The sequence below is a fragment of the Peromyscus leucopus genome, chromosome 15 (assembly GCF_004664715.2).
Source record: "Peromyscus leucopus breed LL Stock chromosome 15, UCI_PerLeu_2.1, whole genome shotgun sequence".
Lineage (NCBI taxonomy): Eukaryota > Metazoa > Chordata > Mammalia > Rodentia > Cricetidae > Peromyscus > Peromyscus leucopus.
In genome coordinates this window covers 37,908,765-37,935,881 of record NC_051076.1, presented here as the reverse complement: position 1 = coordinate 37,935,881, position 27,117 = coordinate 37,908,765, and the positions used below count along the sequence as shown (strand labels likewise).

The 27,117-nt window shown below is 43.8% G+C and overlaps 1 protein-coding gene across 1 annotated transcript; it reads left to right on the top strand.

The window, feature by feature from the left end:
• Window positions 1-158: 158 nt before the first annotated feature.
• On the top strand, window positions 159-13,319 carry Serpinc1 (serpin family C member 1). The gene is made up of 7 exons (XM_028864469.2): window positions 159-315; window positions 2,244-2,622; window positions 6,231-6,446; window positions 6,832-6,969; window positions 9,030-9,420; window positions 11,078-11,142; window positions 13,057-13,319. The coding sequence occupies exons 1-7, from the start codon at window positions 275-277 to the stop codon at window positions 13,246-13,248; spliced, it is 1,422 nt and encodes a 473-aa protein (XP_028720302.1). The 5' UTR covers window positions 159-274; the 3' UTR covers window positions 13,249-13,319.
• The last annotated feature ends 13,798 nt before the right edge of the window (window positions 13,320-27,117 follow it).

Genomic DNA, 27,117 nt, shown 5'->3' with positions numbered 1-27,117 from the left:
GCTGTGGGCAGGAAAGGGAGGCCACACTTTCCCTCGGCCCGACTGAACTCTAGCTTCTCTACTAACTAAACAACACTGGCTGCTATACTTTGCTTAACCTTGGGAAGTGGTCATCGGCCTTTGACCTCAGCCCTCCTCTCCTGACCAGCTCCCTCCCCCTCCCCCACCTGGCCTCTGGACCTCTGTCAGATTTAGAGGAAAGAAGCAGTTCTCGGAGTTCCTGTCTCAGACAGCTCCGTCCCCTCCTGCCTGTCTGTGTAGAAGCGCATCGGCCATGAATCCCAATGGGAAGGCGAGTGTGGCTGCGGGAGAGAGGTAAGGGTGGGCTATCCCTTGGCCAGCTCTTGCTGCGTTTTCTGACCTCTGAAGGACTCACAGGGATGACCTCTGACGCTTTTGAGAAGACCAGGCCCCCTCTCTGGTAGTTAAGTCAAAGGCCTATTTGGAAGATCTCGTTTCACCAAAGCCACATCTTAGGTTCTCAGCTCCCCAAGCAAGGGGGTGCCTTCCCGGGGGAAGAGATGGGCAACCCAGAGGACAGGGCCAGGCTAGCCTCCTAATTTGCTTTACGCCCCTCTCCTACTCAATCGCCCCTTGCCTCGGGGACCTCTGACTAACTCCCAGAGCCCCGTTCCCTTTGCAGAGAGACTCCCTTCTGGATACCACACGCTTCTTGATGTAATGCTGAAGGAGCTGGAAGCGAGGCAGCCTGGCCACGGTGGTTTCTATTTATGCCAACAGAGCTCCAGGGCCCCTCCAGCTTCCAGTTCTCATTTCCATACCGCCAGAAGAACAAAATGGGAAACACAAGACAATGGAGATGGGCGGTGGTCCTCCCCCCCCTTCCTCCCTCCTCTCCTCCCTCCTGTCACCCTACCCTCCTCCTTGCCCTTCAGTGTCCACTTCTGGAGCGGTAGAATTGGTTTCAGACCACACAATCCACGTAACCCTCTGCCTGTCCTCAGTCTCGTCAGCCCTTCTTCTCACTGAGCAGACTACCTTGGCCAGTGTTTTCTGCACTCTGCCTGACTTTTTCTTCCAGAAGGAGACTGGAAAGACTCAGAGCCCAGACACAGACTCCTTTCTCTAGACTCAGGTTCCCCAGAGCAACTGGGGGTGGCCTGGCCCACTCTCTTAGCTACGGATATATTCTGGAGAATACTTCTTGCTTTACTTTATTGAGTGTCCAGATTCTCTTGCCAATCTCATTACCTCCTGTTTTAAATTGAGGTATTATGTAGCCCAGGCTGCCCTCGTGCTCACGATCCTCCTGCCTCAGCCTCCCAAATGTTGAGATTAAGGGTATATACCCCACCACACCTGGCTACTATTTCATTTTTTAGAAAGATATCAAACTGCACATGGTAGCATATGCCTATAATCCTAGCATTGGGGATTGGGAGACAGGATAATCAGAAGTTCAAGGTCATCCTTAGCTATGGAGTGAGAATGAGGCACTAGGCCCCTGAGACCCTATCTGAACCCCTAACACCTTCAAAGTGAGCTTATCTTTACTTGTAGTGACCCCTGGTAGAAGCTTTGGAAAAAACCTGAGGGGACAGAAAAGAAGGAGGGCAGAACTAAGGTGGAGGCAGAACTAAGGCGGAGGCAGGGAAGGTCAGAGGGTAAGGAAGAAGCCTTAGCTGAGTCTGGGGTTGGATTAAATGAGGAGGGAGGGACCCAGGGTGACTTCCAGGTTTCTGGCCTGCTGTCAGGATCCATGGGTCGAAGGATGGAAGAGCAGGTGTGTGGTGGGAATACCAGCTCCGCAGGTCCCATCTCACTATGGAAGTGGCAGGCCTTCCAGACGGGACTGTCCGGCGGCCGATAGTCAGTCTGGAGGTTCGAGTTCAGTCTGAGCCACAGATCTGGGACTCTTGAGCAAGCAGCTGCTCCCTTTGCTGCATTCATACTCACCCCTCTTGTCCAAAGGCTTTCTGGCCTTTAAGATTCGGGCTGTATTCCATCTGTGTCTGGGGGCTCTTGTCAACACCTTCAGTGGCTCCCTTTGTTCTCTGACTCTCCACAGGGCACTCTCCAAAGGAAACTAACTGCATTCTTCTTCTCTGAGCACGAACACACACCTATTTCTAGTATATAACTGTTCAGGCAAGAAGCCTAGGACTGGTCTTATCCTGGACAATGATGCTTAGTTCAAATGCAAAGAAGGCTACACTCCTATGCTTCTCAGGGATAAGTGGTGTCCAGTGGGGATGGGTAGTCACAGTTCTGTCCCCTTTTAGGAAGGTACGACTCCTCTCCCTGCTACTCATCAGTGCCTGGGGCTGTGTGATCTGTCATGGAAATCCTGTGGATGACATCTGCATAGCGAAGCCCCGGGACATCCCTGTGAATCCCATGTGCATTTACCGCTCTCCAAGCAAGAAGGCAACCGAGGAGGATGGCCAAGAGTCAAAGGTCCCGAAAATCCCGGAAGCCACCAACCGTCGGGTCTGGGAACTGTCCAAGGCTAATTCTCAATTTGCCACCACCTTCTATCAGCACCTCGCAGACTCCAAGAATGACAATGACAACATTTTCTTGTCACCCTTGAGCATCTCCACGGCTTTTGCTATGACCAAGCTGGGTGCCTGTAATGACACCCTCAAGCAGCTGATGGAGGTACAGTGAAAAGCCCTCTCTCTTTCCTGGATGGGGAACATCTCTTGGACTTCTTTATGTCTAATGAGCCTAAAACAACGCATCAGGCTGTGTGGTGAATCCACTGTGCGTTATGGTTCTCTTTGAGTCACTACTTCAAGGGTTGGGATTATATTTCTTTTTTTAAATGACTTATTTTTTATTTTATGTGCATTGGGGTTTTTTCCCCCTGAATGTGTCTGTTGGATCCCCTGGAACTGGAATTACAGACAGTTGTGAGCTGCCATGTGGGTGCTGGGAAGTGAACCTGGGACCTCTGGAAAGAGCAGTTAGTGCTCTTAACTGCTCAGCAATCTCTCCAGCCCAGGACTATTTTTCAAAATGACTCTTGGGTTTTTGAAGAAGGCTTTTACTATGTAGTCCAGGTTGACCCCACACTTACTATAGGTAGCTCTGGCTGGCCTTGAACTTGTGATGATCACCTGGCCTCAGTCTCACAAACAGAAGAATTACAAGTATTAGCTACCATGTGGCTAATTATTTTTTTAAGTAGTCAATGAGTTACTACCTGGATGTCTTCTTTATAAATGTTTCCTAGTCTCTCCTATTTAAAAATTATTTTACTTGTAAGTATTTGAGGTGGAACACACATGTGCTGTGGCATGTGTGTGTAGGTCCAAGGTCAACTTTCAGGAGTCGGTTCTCTCCTTCTACCTTGTTGGGGGAAGGTCTCTCATTTCTGCTACTCTGCATAGTCCAGGCTAGCTGCCCTGGAAGATTCCAGGCGGTTCTCCTGTCTCTCCTCCCCATAGTGCTATTATAGGCGTGTTGGGGTTACAGAGGCAAGGTACTCCGTGCGGATTTCATGGGCTCTGGGGATAAATGCAGGTTGTCAGGGTTGAGAAGGGCTTGTGTCTGCTCACTCCTCTTGCCGGCCCATGTTCCGTGACATTCATGAATGATGGGAGAAGGCTGGTGTCACAACTTCTCTTTTTAGCCATTCTCGCTCTCTCTCATTCATTCATTTTTTGAGACAATGTCTCACTCATGTTGTCTTTGAACTTGTGGTCCTCCTGTCTCTACGTCCCAAGTACTGGGATTACAGGTGTGTACTACTATGTCCAGTTATTTGTATGTTCATTTACCTGATTTTATATATATAAAAGATATATATATCTCAAGCATTACTTCTATGGTGGGCCATATGCTGGGTGAAGACTCTATGAAGACTCTAGTTCCTGTCCTGGTAGGGAAAAACAATTTGCCATCTGGTGAGCTCAAGCAGATTGGCTCTTGGGGTAGGTTTTAGGGCTCTGTACTGAGACCTAGGTCCCATGAAGCCTCGAAATCTTGAACATAAAGAACACTTTGGAGCTATGGGCAGTACTGATCATTTCTGGGCAATGACTTCCCCTTTGGGCAGGGCAGGGGAGACGAAAGTGGAGTAAGCTAAGAAGTGCCATGAATGGAGTAGCCCTGGTGGAGACAGCAGACCCTTGCTCTGCCCATGGCTTCAGCATCTGCTGGCTTCCTCAGGCTGAACCTCACTCTGGAAACAAGGACAAATGGCAGGGAGGCAGCAGAGCCTCCAGCATGGCATACAGCGGTCCTGTGAATCCAACACCGAATTCTGCAAGTTAGGAAGGGTTACCTCTGCACAAGTGGCTAGTTCCCACCACACTTGACTCATTTGTTCAGACTCAGGGATGAGGTAATGCACACCTCCACTCCACAGAAGAGGGCTGGGCTTCTAGAGGCTCTACTCTGCCTCTTCCATGTCACCCGCACAGTGCATAAGAGACTGTCCTGTCCCTGGTGTGTTCCTGATGCTCTTGTGAATGACAGCCGGTGGCACATCAGAAAACCCCATCACCAATGTCGCCTCCTGAGCCCCATCAGTAAGCTTCATCCACACTGGCATCAGTCTCAAGCATTTCCTAATATTCCGTGTCTGTCCCCAAATGTGAGTGTAAATGTGACCCTTCCTATAAAAAGACACAAGAGCTGGAGACTCAGTGGTAGAGCCCTTGACTAGTCATGTGCAGAGCTCTTGGTTTAGCTTCTATTGGTGCAAAAATAAAAACAAAAAGAAAAGACCCAGAGATAGAACATCACTTCTAATCCTAACATGTCCTCTGAGTCTCTTCTCCAGATCTTCCAAACATGTGATGGAAATATAGAAAAACAGATCTCTCTCTCTCTCTCTCTCTCTCTCTCTCTCTCTCAAAGAAACACACAGAGCTTTTCGTCAAGAGAGTGATAAAAGGGAACCTGGGGAGAGGGGTAAAATGCTTGCCTTGCATGCATGAGTCCAGACGCCATGTACAGAAAGCTGGGATCGTGCACATGCTTGTAATTCCAGAACTGTGGAGGTAGAGACCGGAAGATTCCTTGCAGCCAGCCATTTACCCTAATCAGCCAGCTCCAGGCCAGTGAGAGACCCTGTCTCACAAAGGGGAAAAGATGGGGCTGGAGATATAGCTCAGTGGTTAAAAGAGCTTCCTTCTCTTCCAGAGGACTCAAGTTAGATTCCCAGCATCCACATCCGGCAGCTCATAACCTCCTGTAATTCCAGCTACGGAAGATCCAGTGCCTCCTTCTGGAGTCTTTAGGTACTCCCACACATGAGGCATTCATTCACCACCCCAAATAGACATGTTTTTAAGGAAGAGAAAAAGGCACATGGTGCCTGAGTAATAACACTCAAGGCTGTCCGCTACCTCTACATGCCTGTGCATACATACCCATGCGCACACAGCACACACACAAGCACAGAGTACACATTAGAACAAAATCAGGAAAATTTGAATCAGAATAAATAAAACCAAAAAGCCTTTTCCCATCGAGGACAGAGCATAGAACGGGGGTGGGCAGCCTCACCATGCGTGCTGGTGAGAAGGTGGGTGTGTGGGTCTGTGACAGCGTCTATAGCTCTGACTGGTATGGGGGAACTTTTAAGTCCCTTTTAACCTAAGACTCTGATTCTGGGTTCATTTATTTCCTTGCTGACACAATCTTTGCCTTTCTCAGCTCTTCTACAACCGGTATTCCAGAGCCCTCAAGAGGTGCTGACCCAAGCAGATGCTGTGGAAATGCTTGTTACCATGAGATACACCATCTCGGTCCCTTTATCTGTCGAGAATTACCAAGATGCCTTCTCCCTTCACAGTCAGAAAGTTCCCTGTACTGTTCTATAGTCCCTTAGAGAGCAGGTGGCATTCCTCTCTCTTGGTCTTTCCCCATCACATTTCCTGCCCTTTATTCTTTTTCTTGCCTAGTCATTTTCCAAACACGAGCTGAATGTTTAGGCTACACTGGGCACTGTACTGGAGGGAACTAGTCATTGGTCCAGCCTTGTACTGGAGGGAACTAGTCATTGGTCCAGCCTTGTACTGGAGGGAACTAGTCATTGGTCCAGCCTTGTACTGGAGGGAACTAGTCAGTAGCCTTGTACTGGAGGGAACTAGTCATTGGTCCAGCCTTGTACTGGAGGGAACTAATCATTGGTCCAGCCTTGTACTGGAGGGAACTAGCTGCTGAGACAGCTGTTGGTCCAGCCTTGTACTTGGCACCCACAGTGACTGGGCTGCCTGATCACGCCTCCCACTGTTGGCTTCTGTCATCTGTAGGTTTTTAAATTTGATACCATCTCGGAGAAAACGTCAGATCAGATCCACTTCTTCTTCGCCAAACTGAACTGTCGACTCTATCGTAAAGCCAATAAGTCCTCCAACTTGGTAGCGGCCAACCGCCTGTTTGGAGACAAGTCCCTTACCTTCAACGAGACCTACCAGGACATTAGTGAGGTTGTCTATGGAGCCAAACTCAAGCCCCTGGACTTCAAGGTGAGTTGTAGATGTCAGAGTCCTCTCCACTCATCCTGAGAAGAGAGAGAGACAGGATCCAAATTAACCCTCCCGTACTCGTCAATGGTTGATGGAGGCCGGGGACAAATCAAAACCCTTGGCACACTAACTCTTACTTAAAACTTCAGAGAGCAATGTTCTAGACGGTAACTTCTGTTATAGATGGTACTACAAAGAAGTTGTATAAGGAATTCCTTTTTCATTTCATCTACCATGCTCAAATATGTCGTTGGTGCATGGTACATGTCACATTCCCTTGGAGATTCCTGAAGCACACAAGCTATAATACAGTCTGCAGGCGGAAACTGAAATTCAAGGCTCATTGAGGTGCACAGGTGACAGGGCTATTCTTGTTTTTCTTTAGGAAAATCCAGAGCAGTCCAGACTGACCATCAACAACTGGATAGCTAATAAGACTGAAGGCCGCATCAAAGACGTCATTCCCCAGGGAGCCATCAATGAGCTCACAGCCCTGGTGCTGGTTAACACCATTTACTTCAAGGTACTCCACTGGTCCTAGACAGACCCCAGGGTCTTCCCCTCGCTATTAAGCTCACCCTCTTCCACATCTTTGGGCATGTGTAGTCAGATCCCTTCTGAGAAATGGTTCATGCGTGGTCTAGGCAACCATATAAATTTCTGAGGAGCCCAGAGGTCCAGGGGCTTAATGATGTCCCCAGGCTGGGGCAGAACATGTGCACTTACAGCCAACCCACCATCCTTCAAGGTGTGAATGGTGATAAAACTTTTGCACTTGTGTGATAATTTCTGTCATCCAATTAATGTTTTCTTTTCTTTTCTTTTTTTGTTCTTTCTTTCTTTTTTTTTTTTTAATTTTGAGACAGAGCTCTGGCTGTGCTGGACTTGCTAAGTAGACCAGGCTGGCCTCCAGAGATGCACTTGCCTCTTCCTCCTGAGTACTGGGATGTATGCTATCACACTAAGCTCAGTTAGTGTATTTAAAATTTGAAACAAAGTGACTTTACTGATGAATTTCTCCACGGCCTAGAGCAACTTCTATCATATATAGCTTCTTGAGGTTCTGAAGCTCCAGGTGCTGGGCTCACCTCAGGCTAAGAAGGGGCCTGTGATGTGACCATGTAAATGGCTTGTTTTCCTCAGAGTCCAGGGCTCTAAGGACTGCTTCAGTTTGATTACATTTGAGGAGAGGGAGAGGACAATGGGAACAGACACCATGGACACCCTGGAGGAGCATCCCTGCAGAGCTGCTGGAATTGTGACATATGTATTTTATCCTTAAACATGTGTCGTTGGCATTCCCCCTTGCTCCCTGTGGCCCAGCGACTTAGGCAGTCACTGCTAGTGTCAATCACTCTGCCTCTCGGAGCTTCCCTCTCCTCCAGAGCAGCAGACTGCATTTCCATAGTGTGTTACCCTTTACAGTTGATGGAGCAACTTGCTATTTATTAGCACTCTTGATCCTCATACCACTGCAAGTGAGACCTTGGATCATTTATGCAGTATGATTTCTTTGTTGCAAAGCTTGACTCCTTGTTTGAAAGTGTACAAATTCTTGGGAGTTACTGGAGACTTTGCTATGGCCTGATTTCTGAATCGATTGAATGGTCATGAGGATCCACTTACTTTTAGGATTACCAAAGGGAGAGAGTAGGTGAACACAGGTGAACTGCTCAGTGAGGTGTCTGTACATCCTCAGAGTACACAGTTAACATTCTTAAGTCATCGGCTCTTTCCAATGCCTAACTGGCTGGTGAGAAACCACCACTCAAAAAGAGTTCAATGACTGATCACAAGAGCAAAAGCCAGGACTTCCGGACAAATTCCTGGGATTGCTGTCTGAGTCTGGCCTCTGATTCACCAGGGACAGAGCACAGAGCCCAAGGCTGTCGCTGGGGAAAAGGGGGTGGACAACAGACAACACCAGACAGAACAAACTTGCAAAGAAGACTGCAGGTTATTCTTGGACTTAGACTTTTCTGATTTAAAAAGAAGAAAACGATACCAGGTTGGCAAGATGGCTCGGCTGATGAAGGTGCTCATTGGCATTGCCTGGCAACCTGAGCTCCATCATGGAGCCCACATGGTGGGAGGAGAGAACCCGTTCCTCCATGTTGATCAGTTGTCCTTTGATGTCACACTCACAGTGGTACACCCTTCATCTCAAATGTAAATAATAATAATAATTATTATTATTATTGCTGGAAATCTGAAAAATATAGAAAAAATACAGAATGAAACACACAGAAGTAACTGTACCACTCAGACATAATTATTAGCCTTTTAACATATATCTGGTTTTTCTAATAACTACATTTATATGTTGATGTAATCAGATAATATGATAATGTCCCAGATCAGTAAATATTCTGCTAGGATATTTTTGGTTGTGGTTTTGGTTTCTTGAGACAGGGTTTCTCTGTGTAGCCCTGGTTATCCTGGGATTCGCTCTGTAGCCCAGGCTGGCCTTGAACTCACAGAGATCCACCTGCCTCTGCCTCCCGAGTGCTGGGATTAAAGACATGTACCACCACTGCCCAACTGATGTTTTTTTTTATGATTCTCCAATCTAACATCTTTCAGGGCCTTTGGAAGTCAAAATTTAGCCCTGAGAATACAAGGGAGGAGTCATTCTACAAGGCTGATGGGCAGTCATGCCCAGTATCTATGATGTACCAGGAAGGCAAATTCAAGTACCGGCGTGTGGCAGAAGGCACCCAGGTGCTGGAGCTGCCCTTCAAGGGGGATGACATCACCATGGTGCTCATCCTTCCCAAGCCTGAAAAGAGCCTGGACAAGGTGGAGCGGGAACTCACCCCAGAGCTGCTGCAGGAGTGGCTGGACGAGCTGACGGAGACGCTGCTTGTGGTCCATATGCCCCGTTTCCGCATTGAGGATAGCTTCAGTCTGAAGGAACAGCTGCAAGACATGGGCCTTATTGATCTGTTCAGCCCTGAGAAGTCCCAACTCCCAGGTTGGTATAGGAGAGAACTGCCTCCTCTCTACTCCAAGATAAAGGTTTGACCAAATGTGGGAGAGTCGAGGAAAGCATAGAGAGTGTCGAGTCAGGATACCTGGGTTCTGATCCTGGCTCTGTGATAAGCTGTAAGCTGTGGTGATCCCTTGCCCTTCTCAGCCCCCCCCCCCAAAGGTTTCTTGTTTCTAGGCATCAAGCCAGTACTGTCGTCCTATGGATCTGTTTCTAATAGAGGAGATGAAACCAGGTGGAGAAGGATCTGAAAAAGCATTGGAATTTGAAGAGACAGACATTAAAAGCAAGGCATGCTGGGACATGCCTATAATTCCAGCACTTGGGAAGTGGGGCAGAAGATAGTGTTCCAAGCCAGCCTGGGCTATTTAACAAGACCTTGTCTCAAAAGTGAAATAAAACAGGAGCTAGAGAGATGGCTTAGCAGTTAAGAGCATGGACCATTATTGCAGAAGACACATAATCAGTTTCCAGCATCCAAGGCAGACAATACAACCTCCTGTTACTCTAGCTCCAGGGCATCTGACTCTGTAGGTGCCTGTACTCGTGCACACACACACACACACACTCATGCATGCACGCACATGTGCGCGCACACACACATACACATGTACACACATGCATGCACACACCCATGCACACACTTAGAAATAAGAAAATAAATCTTGAATAAAGTAAAAATGAAATATGATAGTCAATTAAAGTTAAAAAATTGACCTTAAAACACCTTTTTTATTTTTTCCATTTTTGGTTGAGACAGGCTCTTATGTAGCCCAGGTTAGGGTTAGCCTGGAACCCACTGTGCAGCTAAGACTGGCTTTGAACTGATTGTGTTGTCTCCAACCTGAGTGCTGGGATTATAGGTGTGTGCCACCATGTCTGGCATTATCGTTTGCTTATCCATACACTTATTTACTGTTATGTATGATGTGTATAGGGGGATGCACAAGTGCCACAGTGTGTGTGTGTGTGTGTGTGTGTGTGTGTGTGTGTGTGTATGTATGTAGGTCAGAGGACAACTTTCAGAAGTTCAAAGCCATGTGGATCCCAGGGAGTAAACTCAGGTTGTCAGGGCTGGTGCCAAGTGCCCTTACCCTGATGAGCAGTCTCACTGGCACCCACATATCTTTGTCAAAAGAAGCCCAGAGCTGGGCATGGTGGCACACGATTCTATCCTCAGCAGTCAAGGCTGAGGCAGGGTGACAGTTTAAGGCCAGCCCAGGCTACACAAAGAGATTCTGTCTAAAAAAGACTTCAATCAGGTAATTAGATTTATCTTTACTGGGTTACCTTTAAACTAGCTTTGAAAGCCAAACTGTTCAGAAATATTACCATTTTTGGAACATTTTTAATATATGGAAAAACATTTTTACTAGACATAGTTGGGTTTTTCTTTAAGAACAGAGTCCCATCTTTCCACCTTCCCCAAGAAGCTGACATGAGATTAAATTCACAAAATCCAGGCCAAAGAAGCCCACGTAACTCCGTTTGTAAGAGGTATCCACCGAGGGGGTGGAGGTTATTACTAGAGGAGGTTTAGCTTCTATTTCTCACACCACCCAAAAGGATGTCTTCATTCAGACCGATCTCGTGTGTGGCCTGAAGCCAAATCACAGCATCCCCTCCCTGTTTTCCCTTCCAGGAATTGTTGCAGAAGGCAGGAATGACCTCTATGTGTCTGATGCCTTCCACAAAGCATTTCTTGAGGTGAGTCCATCTCCCCTGACCCTCTGTCTTTTCTGCATTTTATCAGTCTGCACGAGTGTCTGGAGTTTCCTGCTGGGCTCTAGGGTAGAGACAGCAGGTCTCTTAGCAGCAGGACAGAGCTGTGACGAGGCAAGCTTGCAGTTTTCCTTTAATCGTGTGCGGCGCATGGAGAAGTGCGGCGCATGGAGAAGTGTGACGCCTCCGTGTGGCATTCCAGCTTCCGCGGCTTGACCTTCTCTCCTGCTAGAGAAGTAGAGTTAGTGAGTAGCCCAAGGCAAAGGAGCCAGCAAAGGCCACTGAGAATTCTGAGATGTTCCAAGAATAGCCAAAGCATGGAGTGAAAGACTGAAACCTAATCTGGACAGAATGGGGAAAGGCATATGCTTAAGTGAAGTGGGGGACAAAAGAAAGGGGTCACCTTAGTGTCCTCAGGCGTGTTCTAGGAGAACTAGATGCCATAGATATACAGCATTTCAGGAAGCCTAGTTAGGTGGGCACATGTTGATCTTGAGAGACTAACTACCCACAATGGTGTGCTGGGATCTAAGACTCCCAGTGAGGAAAATGGTGGAGTATTACTCAGCCTGTCTTCCCCCAACTGAGGTGAGTACAGAACTGTGTTAGAGTAAGTCGTGACACCTTGTGGAAGTGCTGGTTCTCAGATGCTGAAGTGTGGATCCATAGCATTAGGTGGAGATCTTTACCCTTGGAGACCGAGGGGTGGAGCCTGACAATCTGTGTCTTTACACAGATCCTCAGGGAATTTTCAAATACACTCAGGTTTGAGACCCAAAGGTGTAGGCTGTTCTTCATGGATGCTAAGACTGAGCAGGAGATGGGCCAGCATTATAGTTTACAGGACTTGAGTTTGCCAAGAAAGGTTGCAATCCGAGGGAAAGGTTCAGACAGCGTACAGTGCCAGAGAACTAACTGTAAGATCCAAGCTCAGTGGAATCTGAGGGAAGCAGAGGATGAGGAGACGGGAGGTTGGAGCTGGCTATATCTTATCTTCACACTACTTGGAAGTTTAGCTCGCGAATGAGCATAAAATAGATGTGGGACAGCCAAAGGGAAGGGAAAAAAACATTAGCCAGCCCCACAAAGCACAGAGATCACAGGTGCTTTATTAAGAGTCACGGAGAGTAGGCAGAGACAGGAGGACTGCCATAAGTTCCAGGCCAGCCTGGTCTAAAAAGAAAGCTAAAAGCCAGCCAGGAGGGTACATAGTGAGACTGTTAAAAGAAACCAGAGTAGGTGGCTGACACTGGAGGATCTTGAACAACAGACTAGCCTCAGCTACTAGAAACAGAAAACACAGCCAGATCCTACCCCAGAGGAGAGGTAAGTAACAGTAATGTTACCATGTGTCAGACATTTTCTGAAGGCAGCTCTTCAGATGTGTCATTTAAATACCGTTGTCTCAGGTTATTACTCCAAGAAAAACATCTCATCCAACTGAAGGACTGTCTTTTCATAAGCCACAGGTTCTGCGTAGCTGTTTGGGGTAGATATACCCAGGATTTTTTTTTTTCTTCAAGCTTCAAGAGTGAATCTATTTCAAGTACAGATCTCCGATCTTAAATCCTGAATTTCTCTTAGCAGTTGGTTCAAACCAATGCTCTGTGATTGTGTTCAACCATGCTACCAGAATGTGACTTCTAGTTCAGGAATTACACTTGTGGAACTCTTGCAAGGCTTTGGATGAGCCCAGTGCATGACATCCACTGGGTGTAAGAATGAGTAGGTGTCTGGAAGGAGCCGCTTGTGTGGAGAGCATCAGTGCAGGGAGCTGCAGGCTGTGTGTGCGTGTGTGCGTGTGTGCGTGTGTGCGTGTGTGCGTGTGTGTGTGTGTGTGATTTACGGGCCTGTGATGGACTGTGGGTAGCTAATGCTTGTTTCCTGTGTGACCCGCAGGTGAATGAGGAGGGCAGCGAGGCAGCAGCGAGCACTGCTGTCGTGATTGCTGGCCGTTCACTGAACCCCAACAGGGTGACCTTCAAGGCCAACAGGCCCTTCCTGGTTCTCATAAGGGAAGTTGCTCTGAACACCATTATATTCATGGGGAGAGTGGCTAATCCTTGTGCGGGGGAGCTAAAACGTTCTTAATCTTTGCACCTTTCCCCATTCTGGTGTTTGTCATAGAAGTAAAAATAAACACGATTGCCACCTCACAAGAATGGACTTTTCCACTTGAAGACGAGACTGAGGCACAGACAAGATGCTGTTGGGGCATCTGGTAAAATGACCTCTCCATTTCTTCTCTACCCAGTAACAACTGGGAAGAGTCCAGCCATGGCGGCACACACCTAGATCCTAGTACTTTGGAAGACAGAAGCAGGAGGATTAGGAATTGAAGCCAGTTGAGGCTGGGCTGCAAAGTGAGAGACCCTGTCTCAAGATAACTTCCCTCTCCCTCCAAAGTAGAAAAGAAAACCATAAAAAAAAAAAAAAAAGAGGTAAATATGTTACTATTTCATCTTGGAGGATAGCAGGCATCTTGAAAGGGTAGAGGGCCCTTACATTCTCAGTATTCCTACCATACTACAAAACTCCAAAAGAGTATAAACAAATTAAATAATCTTTATATAGAAAAGACAGAGATTCAAATATGAGTATTAAACCTTTTATTTCTCAAACCACTCACATGCATAATGTTCTTATACACAGTGTCAAAATAAAGAGGAAATGCATTTTTATACAAACAGAATTTCAAGTATACATTAATAGACTTTTCAGATTACTAACCAAGTTGCTAAGGTTTCATTCACATTGTTCTTAAAGCTGTTCAACAAGAAAGCTTTTGCTAACTGCTTTAAATATGTTTATATAAACCCACATCTGAACTCTTCTTCGAGTTCCCCTCCCCTGACCCTCCTGCCCTCCCCCCTCCCCGACACAACAGGGCTCTAGGAGACATGCTATCCCTCCAAGAACGATTGGCTTTTCACCAGGGGAAGACAGAGTCAGTCGACAGGAGGAGAGTCTGAGGACACCTGTCAAATTAAGGGGAATGAACCGGGTCCTTAGATGTGATACACTTCTGAATGATGTTCTAGTGCTCTTGTAGTTTTGCTTGATTTTTAATCAAAGAAAAAGAAAAAAAAAAAAAAGCTTATCACAAAACAACACAGATTTTTTTTTTTTTAATTTGGTAGCTAAAAAGTAATGCAATAAAAATAAAATTTCCTTTAATCCCAGCACTCGGGAGGCAGAGCCAGGCGGATCTCTGTGAGTTCGAGGCCAGCCTGGGCTACCAAGTGAGCTCCAGGAAAGGCGCAAAGCTACGCAGAGAAACCCTGTCTCAAAAAAAAAAAAAAAATAAAATAAAAATAAAAAAAAATAAAAAAAAAATAAAAAATAAAATTTCCCCCAGGAAAAATTCCAAAATCAGGGTAGGTATTCTGAACTCCTTTATTTAGTGGTTCTTTGCCCCTTTGGCAGGGAGTGCTTGGGGGCAGCTTAAATAGATGGTAATTCATGTTCACATTAAGATATTGGACAGCAGTTGCCTAGCATGTGGAAGGCGGGCCTTGGCTCAATCCCCAGCACTAGGGGGTAGGGCAGAGATTTGGTTCAATCTTACAGGGTCTGGCAAGAGTTTCCCTCTTCAGCTCTCCTCCTGAGTTCTGGCTTCAGGGCCATGAACAGCCACACTCCTTAGGAATTAAAGTGCATATTTTGTCTTCTCAGTAAAGGGGAAGGGTTTACACTTAAGTGATGACTGAAGGAGGGCCGGGGAAGAGAAAATCCTACTCCTACATATAGATCCTTATAATCAAGGTCACAACAAAAACCAAAGTCTTAGGAGGTAAGATGCACACAGCCAGCCCGGCGCTCTCAGCGGTGTGGAAGCACTTCCTGGGGGCACTCTTTTTTGAGGCATCTTTACTATTAACGGAGTAATTGTTACAGATGAAAGACACAAACCTCAAATGTTAAGACTTTTCTCATAGGGAGAAAACAGACTGCTAAGTTCTTATAGTTAAAAATAATCTACCCCGTTCCCGTGAAGGACTAAACGTTTTAGAAAGTGATTGTCTGTTTCAATACAAATTCTCCTTGATGAACAGCTATGGAGACCGTCTAGGTGAGTCTGCTGCTTACAAACGCTACTGTGTCAGCTTCAGAAACAGGACGAGACCACAGTTTGATTCTTGCTGTCACTCAGTAGCAGCTGAAATGAAATCTTTCTGTGATTTCTTATTGTGACAGCTCTAACCCAAATCTGCTTTTCTGGTTTCTTGTAAATGTTTTACTATTTCTTGGCAAGAAAACCCTGGAAATTCTCCAAGAGAAGTTAATGCTACATTATAAGCTGCATGAAGAAGTAATGGGCTCAAGAAGAGGGATCTTGTCCTGGATTCTGCCTCTGAGTCCAGTGTGATCTACTTTTCACAGTGACCAGTGGGAAGGCACAGTGCCAGGGACAGGTAGATGGGAGACAGCTGTCACCCGTTAAATAAGCACCATAGAGGAGAGTTAGAGTTCCTTCAGAATAGGTCCACTGAAGGAATCAGATTTCTGCCACACTGACTTTCCTCTTTCAACCCTCAGCCCTTCAGAGGCAGTGCCTGAGCGGGCCCCATCCTAAAAGACAGAAACCCGGAAATCTAAGTGCTCTGCCAATGTGCTTTTCCCTCACGTAGGTAGGCAACAAGCCCAAGTCTGGAGTGCTGTTCTTAAGATGTCTTAAAGGGAAAGGAAGCCACTGGGCCCTGAGTAATCAATCCATTAGAACACAAAACAATGCAACAGGCTGAAGCTGTGAAGAGACCACAGTAGTTGAACAGCTAACGAACTCTGAGAGCACACTTGCTTTTGGTAATGGCTTTTGCCAGATGGAGCAAGGTCACACTGGGATCAGGCCAGCAGTTGCTTAGCTGTTTCAGAAAGGATATGGATCTGGAACTATATAGTTCAGTGGCAGAATGCTTGCCCAGCATGCTCCAGATTCTTGGGTTCAATACCCAGTACTAAAAGAAAGACAGAGAGAGAGAGAGAGAGAGAGAGAGAAAGGGGGAGGGAGGGGCAGGGCAAGGGATGCGGATGAATGAGTGGATGAGCAAGACAAGGCATCAGGGCAGAAGATGATCTGACTTCACAGTTGTAGAAATTTCTTTTATCCCTTGCTCAAAATACCAAAAGCTGACACATTTACCTTTTACTAACACTTTCCCACTTTTTTGTCTCTTCCAAATCTTAAAGAGCAGTGTGGTATCATCTGCATAAAGTTCATTTCTCTAGCATGGCAGCCTGAGGGTTTTCAACAGGAACTGCTTTCCTCTCCCACTCACTATCAGCAGGTGTTCGGCGAGCTTCCTAAGGCTAGGGAGGCAGTTGGCTCTCTGACCTGCAGCATTTACAGCCAATCAACACCAAGGCCTTAATGCTGCTCAGAACACGTGTCCATATTCTGATGCTACTTAGTCCTCTGCTCTCATCAACTTTTCCCTTAGTCCATCTTTTCTTTCACAATCTATTTCTGAAATCCACATTATCAATGACTTACGGGCAATATATGAAGGGACTTTTCTATATGTCCAGGATACTCGAGAGTCTGCTACACTCAACTTACTCTTGAAGCACACATTTCTTCCAGCAGCTAGAAGCTGCTTAGGAGCTGCTTTGAAAAGTGGTTTTCTATTACCATGTGGAAGGTTGCCACAGGCAGGTAATAAACTGTCATGGCTATTATACATCTCTTCTACTAAGGGTAAGAATGGAAGCTATGGAATCTTATTTGGGAATTATTGGTTTAGGTCTTTTTAACATCCTAAAACAAAGATGTTAAAATTTCACATACTAGTCAGAATATTTAAGCCTTGGATAGTTATTTCATTCAGAAAGAAACAGCTAAGAAAAAGCAAGAGTCACTTGACAAAGAAATCCTACCAGGCTAAGGGACAAATAATCAGAAGTGTTATGATCACTCAAGGCAGGATTATTCTTTCCTCTATAAAGTAGCAACACTGCTTGCTTGATTTACAAAGAAAAGTAGCTGTAGACAGCTTGGGCTTGGTTCTGCATTTTTACAGTACACTGAAGTACTGTTCTACTTTCCCTATGAACTGAACAATCTTCACTTAAATCACATGTGCAGAGGAAAAGGACTCTAGAGAACAGGCCTTGAAAACTGCTTTCATTTACTTATGCACACCCTGTATTTGCAACAGAGGATACTGGATTGATTGTAACATTTCCCTCCAGACCTACTCTGAGAAGAAACAGATGAGTCTGAGCTCTGGCTCATTGTCAGCTTTAAGCCAAGAGCCATGCCTGGGATAGCAGCAAAGGTACCTGGGTCAAGAAATCTAGCTTTAGGCATTTCTCTCCTGGAGTCCCTTCCACTCCAAGGAATTTTTTCTCTTTTCAATCTGCAACTACAAACGAACAAAAACCCACCTTCATTTCGCTTGAGGAGTTGGGAAAAGAAATAATACTAGCTTCAGGTTTTCCTGCCCAAGAGTACGAATGACTACCCACAGAGTGATTTCCAACCCTGGCTGCACATCGGAATCATCTGGGCATGTTGTCGTCCAGGGAAGTGAACCCAGGGTCTTGTGCATGCTAAGGAGGAGCTTTCCACCAAGCCACACTGCACTCCCGCTCCATTCCTAGGGATCTTTCTAAGCCCAGATTGCACAATAGACCAGTCAACCTGGTCTGATTTTAAATAGACAACATAAAGTCAATGCTCATTCAAGCCAGAGGAAGAGGGTAAGAATCTGTTTCCTTCTAGATTCATGAATTTAATTTACCTGGGCACTTCTTTACTTTTTTTTTTTTTTTCTTTCCAAATAGATCAGTCTGGCCAAAAAGGCAACAACACTGACAATAAAGTATTACTGAGACTTAATTAAGCATCTGTTTTAAAGTACAGTTTATAGTCAGACATTGGGGGCAGGCCTAGGACAAGACTGTGCACAAACAGCAAGCTACAGGAAGATACTTTCCTAAGCACAATTTAATTCCCGAGTCTGAAATACTAGCATGGCTAAAAGACCGAGAACCACTCTATGGTTTAGCAAGGAAACAGCCCATCTTTCTCCCTGGAGGACTCATACTGGATTTATTCACAAACTGCTCAGTCACTTACATGGAATGCTTCCCTCTCTATTGGGAATTTCACATTGTCTGTATTCCTTACCTACATTACCTAATGTCACAAGAAAAGAAAACAGTACCCAGAAAAACAGTGGCAACCCTAGAGATCTGAAAATAGATAATTTGCTAGTTTTCATTTCTAACCAGAGAATTCCTGTTTTTAGACATTATAACCCAGACAGAGCATTTGAATGAAAAGGTGGAAAGCTTCCCAGGATAGCTGTTAGAGCCAATAGTTACTCCTTAGCAGTAACAAATGGTTAAAAGGTAGGTAAACCAACTTGGCTACAGAACTACTATCTCAAGGAGAAATCAGTTCTAATTAGGTGGCATTTTCCTGTTGAAATGAACTTTTCTGCCATGTAGAAATCCAAATCCTGACTATTACAACAGTAATTGGCATTTAAAAAAGCATATCTCTCTTTGGAATAATCAAAAGCAAAACAGATCTTCCAAAAAATCCTTATCATGTACACCCATGTAAGATATTGGTAGCAGGATCATTATCAGGAAAATGTAGTTAATATTCCAGTACCCACAAAATGAACTGGGGAGATGGGTGGTGGTAGCGCATGCCTTTAATCCTAGCACTTGGGAGGCAGAGCCAGGCAGCTCTCTGTGAGTTCGAGGCCAGCCTGATCTACAGAGTGAGATCCAGGACAGACACCAAAACTACACAGAGAAACCCTGTCTTGAAAAACCAAAAAAAGAAAAAAAGAAAAAAAAAAAGAACTGGGACCGGCAATGGAAGAACAGTGATGTTTCACATCATTTAGAGGAATTGGGGCATCTTTAAGAACAAACACAAAGAGTGGGTATGGTGACACATGCTGGAAGTGGCAGCACTCAAGAGGCCAAGGCAGGAACAGTAAGAGTTCAAGGCCAGCCTGAGCTACAAAGCAAGGCCTGGGGTTCTGTCCTTGGGAACATCACAAGCAAACAGCAAAAACAGAGAGTGAGTCAGGAGGATGGAGAGTTTGAGGCTCATCTGGGTAACATAGTAAAACTCTGCACATGTGCAGCACACACAGAAGAGCAAAACCAAGAAAGCCTCTCCTCTACCTCCACTAGACACTTCTACCAGACAGATCAAACATTAACATCTGCACGGTAACCTCTGTATTTTGAGTCTAGCTTTCCTCTGCTTGCTATAGAAAGCTACACCCTACTTTTTCAGGCAATGCTCAGAGGTAGAGGAGCTGAAATGTATATAGAAAAGGATGGGGGTAGAGAGGCTAAGGAATCAGGCTCATGGCCAAGGGCTACAGGACAATCTTGACTATGCTCAGTATTTAGCGGGAGGTAGGATAGTTTACATTGACTTATCTGCCTTCATTAAACATCTTTTCCTTACATACACATAATTTGCACACATATACCTGACAACTCAGTGATATATTGCAATTCACAGCGACAGTATGTTTATCCCAACAACTACTTTCAGGATGTATTCTGTGTACTGATCCCTAACCCTTTTCAGGTAGCTATAAGCATATTTTCTCTTTCGAGGGCTTTAAGCATATATATCACTTTAATACCTACATCTGCCAGCTCTAAAAAAAAGCAGCTGTACTGTTAGATGTGTTATAACATCTTTATAAACAGAAAGTGCAAGAAATTTTTTTTCAGCCCCAATACAAAGTTAACTAAAGCTCTCATAGCCTACTATGCCAAGAATTTAATTTTTAGTACAACACAACTAATGAAATGCTTCTATGCTACCAAGATCATGGTGGTGAGTAAATAGATTTATAAACATACATTTATGAAAATGACATTAAGAAAATAGCTAAACTTTCCATAAAAGTTATTTGCATGAACTATCTTCAGTATACCATTCTGTGTTTAATGCACATGCATATACAATTGAATTCTTTAGTGATATTTTTATTGAGCCATTTTTCCAAAAAGAAAACGGGCTCATTAAAAAACAACAACAAAACTCATTACCGGACTTAAAGTCATTTTTGTAAAAATACTAGAAACTCCATATAAATTCTAAGTATGTCTGCCATCTGATAGCATTTCAGAGGGGACTTTCAGCACACTTTTAGTGACCTATTTAGTAATTTGGCTTCCAGAGGAAACACATTTAAGCTTTGTTTCCTGCATAGCATCTCTGGTTTTGAGTGGTTCTTAACCACTACAGTTGGGTTTCTCTGACTTATAGGAAACAGACCATTCTCAAATATCATCAGCATCTGCTTCAAGAGGAGGCTAAGGGTAGAACTCTAACCTTCAGGTAGCGTCTACTCACTCGGGCTGTCACGACTGGCTGAAACCGTTCAGATTTGTGACGCTGAAAGGAAAGGAAAGATTGTCAATCTATAGGATTCTCTCTTCCCATCCTGTTCTCTTTTTCTACGCAAACAACCAATGACTCCAGACTCGAGACCACAGAATTCCAGAAAAGTTCCTAATGAGCCAAAAAACAACATTCGAGTTGAAACACAGGTTATCACAGCAAAACTGTCATTTCCTGGGACTGTAATTTCAAAGTTTCTCTGTCAAGAAGGGAAGAGTTCGCTGGGCACGCCTTTAATCCCAGCACTAGGGAGGCAAAGGCAGGTGGAGCTCTGTGAGTTCAAGGCCAGCTTGGTCTACACAAAGAAAAACCCTGTCTCAAAATATCAAAAAAAAAAAAAAAAAAAAAAAAAGGGGGGGGGGGGGGGGAGAGAGATTATATCCTGGTGGAAATGAGTATTTAAAAAAAAGTTTTAAATTAAATTCTATTCTTTTTATTCACTACAAACTTCCCCCAATCTTTACATGATAAAAATCTAATTAATCTCCACTGTACCTTTGGATATCTATCCACCCTGTAAGTGCCTGGCTCCTAGTACCCCTCATTTCCCTAGGCAGAGATCATTACACTGCATAAGAACTAGGGATGATGAGTCAGAAGCCTTTATAGCTACTTCTCTGGGAATCTACTGACGTGGTATCTCAGACCTTTCTTCTCTTGGAAGGGTATTGATTTGGGGAAAATTAGTACAGTTCTTTCTCTGTTATCTTCTCAATGCAGGACTATTTAAGTTTTTTAGTCTAATTATTTTAAGGAGTTTAAATAAAGCATTATAAAACTGGCAATTCCAGCCTCAAAAAACTTCAATGATCTATGACTGAATGAGAGAGGCTGGTATAGTTCCTAAGAGACTAATGACACACGAAATTGATTTTCCTGTAAGAAAAGCAGTAAGAATAGTATCAGCCAATTCATCTTTAAGCACGAAATTATATGACAGAAGTGGTAAAGAGAGATGAGATGAGACAAGAGGGTAAAATGTTTACTATCATAAGCTGGAGGTATAGCTCAGTGGTTAGAGCACTTCCCTGCCATTGTAAGACCTCAGCACAAGAACTTCTTATGGTCTCAATAATATGATATGAAGTCACACAACAGAAATTCCTGAAAATGATTTAGCAGCTATATCATGGGAGGTTTCCACCTATTTATAAACTTACAGCTGTCTCCAAGAAGTCAGAATTGTAAACAGTAAGCTTCTCATTTCCTCGAGAGCATTTCTGGCTCAGGCTGTGTAGATATCATGGTCTCACAGTACAGCCGAAGCTCGGGACCTGGACCCAAGTACAGAGAAGAAAAGGAATGGCTGCTGCTTTCAAACAGGCACAACTTGAGGGAAGGCAGGCAACTAATAAAACAGCCTCAAGTATTTGTCTAATTCTCCTTCTAGATCTTTGACTGTCCCACAGTAGATGTAATAATGGCTTAAACAACACTAATAACTGACCACAAAAGGCTCAGGGAAAAAATTGAGAACCTAATGTTACCTGTAAACAATTAAACATGGTCTCAGATCTCTTCATGTTTTTCATAAAGTGTTAGGGTATTTCCTCTTCCCTAGATCTGGGCTCACCACTGACTAAAGTATAGCAGTGAACCCATGATGACTGTAGGCCTGGCCTTTAAGAAGACCAGATTGTTTGCCCAGCTTTTAGTAGCCTGAGTTGCATATTAAGAAGCCCAACTACCTGCCAGCCAGTGGTGGTTCATGCCTTTAATACCAGTACTTGGAAGGCTGAAACAGGTATATCGCTGAGTTTGAGCCCAGCCTGGTCTACAGAGCTAGTTCTAGGGCTATACAGAGAAACCCTGTCTCGAAACCCTGCCACCCTCACCCCCCCCCCCAAAAAAAAAGTCCTTCAATGGAAAGGTTAAACCAGCTTTTCAGGTCTCCCTACACTAGGCATGCATGTAATCTTGGACCTTCTAGACCAGTTCAACCAACTGCCCCTTCCTTAACTTCTAACTTTTTGCAAAGTAAGATTTATAAAATGATTGTTAAGCCACTTTAGAGTTAAACTTTAGGGTACTTTGTTACACAGCAATAGTTAACCAGAAAACATTTCACTTTTCAATAGTAACTCACTCAACTTAAAATCAGACATACCAAATGAGCAATTCTCCTTAAGTGGGCAATATTCCTACTCAAGTCTGCATGAGACCAACTGCATGATCCTTTGAAGAAATCTGCTAATAACTTAATCTTGGGTTACAGTTGTGACCTGTCATGTAGGTGCTAAGGAAACAAAATCTAGGTCCTCAGGAAGAAGAGCCAGTGCTCTTAACCACTGAGCCTTAACCATCTCTCCAGCCTCTACTCTTGATTGCAAGTTCAGTAAGAGTAGGAAGATCATTAGCCACTGCACAGAAAATAAATGTGACAGAGTGGAGGTAGTCTGGACTTTGGAACTGAACTGGTAAATACGAGCTGTCAAGTTATGTACCCTTGGGCTCAGCAGTGTCCTTATCTATAACATGTGCCATAATTATACTCACTAAAAGCACTAGAAGCTATCCAGAGAATCTGGTGGTAGGCTGCCTATGTAAAGACAAAGGTTGTCCTTCTCTCTAAAATGAAGGAAACAATAACCACAACAGACTGACATGAGGAGCAGATAAATTAATAGAACTGTGTCTGGCACATAAACACTAAAAAAAAGTGGGCTGTTATTATTACTTTTATCACCTCAGGATTATTTCAATATGATTGCAGTTATGCTAGTAGGGGAGACAGTTCAGTGTTCCTTTAGAATGTCTCTCTCTCTATTAAAAAGTGCAAGCTCTCTAAAAATCATGTCTCAGACTCCCAGGAAGTAGGTTTGGGACTCTCAAGAATGGGAAGCCATGCTGGGCACAGTGGAGCACACCTTTAATCTCAACACTCAGGAGGCAGAGGCAGCAGATCTCTATGAGTTCAAGGCCAGCCTGCTATATGTAGTGAGTTCTAGGCCAGCCAGGGCTATCTAGGGAGACCCTGTCTCTCTCTCAAAAAACAAACAACCCCCCCAAAATCCAAAAACAAAGCAAAACCCCCTAAAAGAATAGAAAGCCACAACTAACTAAAGCTGGTTGTGTTTTACAAATTCCAACCACATTGTCTGGTACCAAAAGGTATTTAACATTTATTTAATGGACATAGTTTCCTATATATTACCTACCAGTGAAGATAAGTAATTGCATATGTTTCCATGAGCTACTTCTGGCATTATAGTATAATTCACATCCTAAGATTCATGGCATTAACTTATGGTGTTGGTCACATGAGATGCTCAAACTAAGACTACCTTAACTGGGTGGTGCACTTGAGAGTCCCTCCACAGGGCCTACTGAGCAGACACAAGTAACAAGCATTAGAAAAGCCCCCGTCCCCCACCCCATGCTCTGCCTTTGTAAGTTAGCTTTGCTATTTAAAGCTTCCACTATTTGAGCTACTGGAGTTCTTTTAACTGTGTTAAGAAGTGTTTCTGATATATAAGGGGAAGGATATGAGATTAGAAATTATTTATAAAAGTTATTTTTGTAGCCTCTGTAAAGATAATGTGGATTTCAGGTAATTATGTGTCTTTCTAGCATTGCTGTGTGTCATTTGAGAAAAGATGATCTTCTAACACACTAGAAATGGATGATCTGTACAGACTTCTCTAAGGGTTTGAGGTCACTGTCCCTAGCAATAATTACTTTCTTTGTAATGCAACAAGCTCAGGTGTTCTAACATACTCACACTATTTAACTTTGGCCTGTCCTGAGGAAGAAAGCCCACTTACTATCTAAGTAAAAATACCAGCCTGCCTGGGAGGTGGTGGCGCACGCCTTTAATCCCAGAACTCGGGAGGCAGAGCCAGGTGGATCTCTGTGAGTTCGAGGCCAGCCTGGGCTACCAAGTGAGCTCCGGGAAAGGCGCAAAGCTACGCAGAGAAACCCTGTCTCCAAAAACAAAAACAACAAAGAAAGTCCTGGTCTGAAAACCAGGAAAAACACTAGAAAGCAGAGAAGCAAAACCACTGAGAATTAGTCATGATGCTTGGCAAACTCCAATGCTTTCAATCAATTCCTACTTAAATGACATCTATTAGCAAGACCTCAAACAGAGCATAGCTGGATGATTCAGTTATCTGCAGCCAAGTTCTGTCTCAAGTAGCAGGGCCCAGATCAATAGAAAGCCCATATGACTATGTGTAATGTGCTCTGAGACAAGTAGATTTAACTTAGATGAACATCCTGAAACGTCACATAAACCCCAGCAATATCTTACTAGAAGGCAGCTTTAAGAACAAAGAGATGGTCAGCCGAGGTGACAAACGCCTTTAGTCCCAGCACTTCGGAGGCAGAGGCAGAAAGAGCTCTGTGAGTTTCAGGCCTGTCTGACCTACACAGGGAGTTCTAGGCCCTGTCACAAAACAAAACTAAACCAAACCAAAAGAACCAAAGACATGTCTTACATGGACTAGTGACTCATCCCACCTTTCTCTATGACGATAGGATTTATAACAACAAATCAAACTAACTGTACTGCATTAGCATAACCTAGAAAACTGTCCAAATGAAACTCTGAAGCCTGTGTATTATTTCCAAATGGAGAGAAATCATATCTTCTCTTGCAAGGATTTCTATGAATACATTTAACATTTCACATTTCTCCACATCTTATATAACACTAAGAATGAATGTTCACAAAGCAAATATATACTGGTCCAAACATGTTAACAATAATAGATATGCAAGAATGGGCCTAAGAAAAAATTGAAATCCTGATGTTTTACTGTTTCAAAACATCCAAAAGAAAAAGATTGGACTTTTTTTAGTCCAAATGCGGATAGAGTGAATTTATTTAAGATTAAAATGAAGGGAAAAGTATGGGTGTCTAATCTAGAAAAACAGTATATCTGATAAGAATCAAAATGCCTGTTTTGTTTCTTTGAGACAGAGTCTCATGTAGCCTTGGCTACCCTCAAACTCTATGTAGCCAAGGATAACTCTGAACTCCTGATCCTTACCTTCACCTTCCTTCCTAAGTGCTGGGATACAGGCAAGAGTCACCACAACCAGTAATAACTATACATAACAGAAATTACTCTTTAATTCTAGGGAGATTAAATTCATTTGTCATTATTATACAAATCATTTTAAGCAAGATGAGAAATGACAAAACTTACAAAAGCATGAACTTTTGAACTCCACATTGTTAAAAGTGTGGGAATTTTTCTTATAAGAGGTATCTTGTTACAATTACTATTCTAAACTTAAATCTACTTATACCTTTTGGGCAAGGGCAAAACATAATCCCGTTTCCTTTTGGCTTATTACTCATTTTAACTGCCCCTTTTGGAATGGGAATGAAGCAGAAGAAAAGCCAAGAGGTTTATGTGGAGGTGGAAAAAGATGACGCAACTCTTCTCAAAGTATCTAATGCAGATGTGACTCGGAATTTAAAGCCTCTGTCACACTATGCTAAAGGTGAAATGGTAGGAGTAGTTGTTTGGAGTTAACTTCTGAAATAAGGCAGAAGATGCCAACCTTTTGACACCTTCAGACACAGTGTTTTTAGGCCCTGCTGGCTATGTACTCAACTTTATCATTACAGTACAAAGAAACAGTAAACAATAACCAAGCAAACAGATGTTAGGGTATAAGTGTCTTCATATAGACAGCAGGCAAATATTCATATTTGACTTCAGGGCCATGGTTTGCTGAACCCTGATCTAACTCATAAGCTCTAGGGTCTGCTTTGCTGAGGGCTTCTCTCAAAGTCAGTGATTTAACCTGGCAATAGCTTGCTGTTCCTTTCCTAACTCAGCTATGAGAATATTTTAGTATTTTAAGTTCTTTTCCACTGTGCTCCTATGTAAAAAGCTCCATTTCCAAAGACTGCTCAATAATGACTCATCCAATATTCCTTGAATAAATAAGTGTACAAATAAGGAAAAGGGCATATTTGGAAGTGAAAAATAAATTATATCTGCTTATGGATAGGATTTCAAATCTTTCTGATTAAGAGCTTTTCTACTACATTAAGAAGTCTTCCCTTGCCAGGCAGTGATGGTGAACACCTTTAGCCCCAGAAGAGGCAGGCGGATCTCTGAATTCCAGGCCAGCCTGGTTTTCAGAGTGAGTTCTAGGACAGCCAGGACTACACTGAGAAACCCTGTCTCAAAAACTAAAAAGAAGAGAGAGGAAAACAAAACAAAACAAAGTCTTTCCTTTTCCATTTTCCACTGTTTCTATTCTTTAAAGTAGACCTCCATGTTAAACAAAAAGTAATTACACCAGTTAAAATAAACAACTAGTGTGAGCTGGTAGTAAGACTGTGTAAAAGCTAATTCTTGGACAAAGGACTACTCAGCTATTGGAAACGAAGTTCCAAACATCACTCTTGCACCAGACAATTCCAACCAAAGCTGTATTTCCACTATGAAGAAGCCCGGACAGTCTCTGTTTACTCTCATACCATCTTTGTTTCACTGATATCAAGGGAACTGGAAACCGAAAAAACGCAAAAATACAAGAAAACTTTTCTTAACTGCTTTCTTTCTTCTTTGTCTTTTACAAACTATTTCAGTTTTATGTGG

Bases quoted from the DNA above. Each gene is read 5' to 3' on its own strand.
- Serpinc1 (XM_028864469.2), top strand. From the start codon at position 275: ATGAATCCCAATGGGAAGGCGAGTGTGGCTGCGGGAGAGAG. The intron at 316-2,243 runs GTAAGGGTGGGC...GTCCCCTTTTAG, and splicing joins AGTGTGGCTGCGGGAGAGAG to GAAGGTACGACTCCTCTCCC. The intron at 6,447-6,831 runs GTGAGTTGTAGA...GTTTTTCTTTAG, and splicing joins TCAAGCCCCTGGACTTCAAG to GAAAATCCAGAGCAGTCCAG.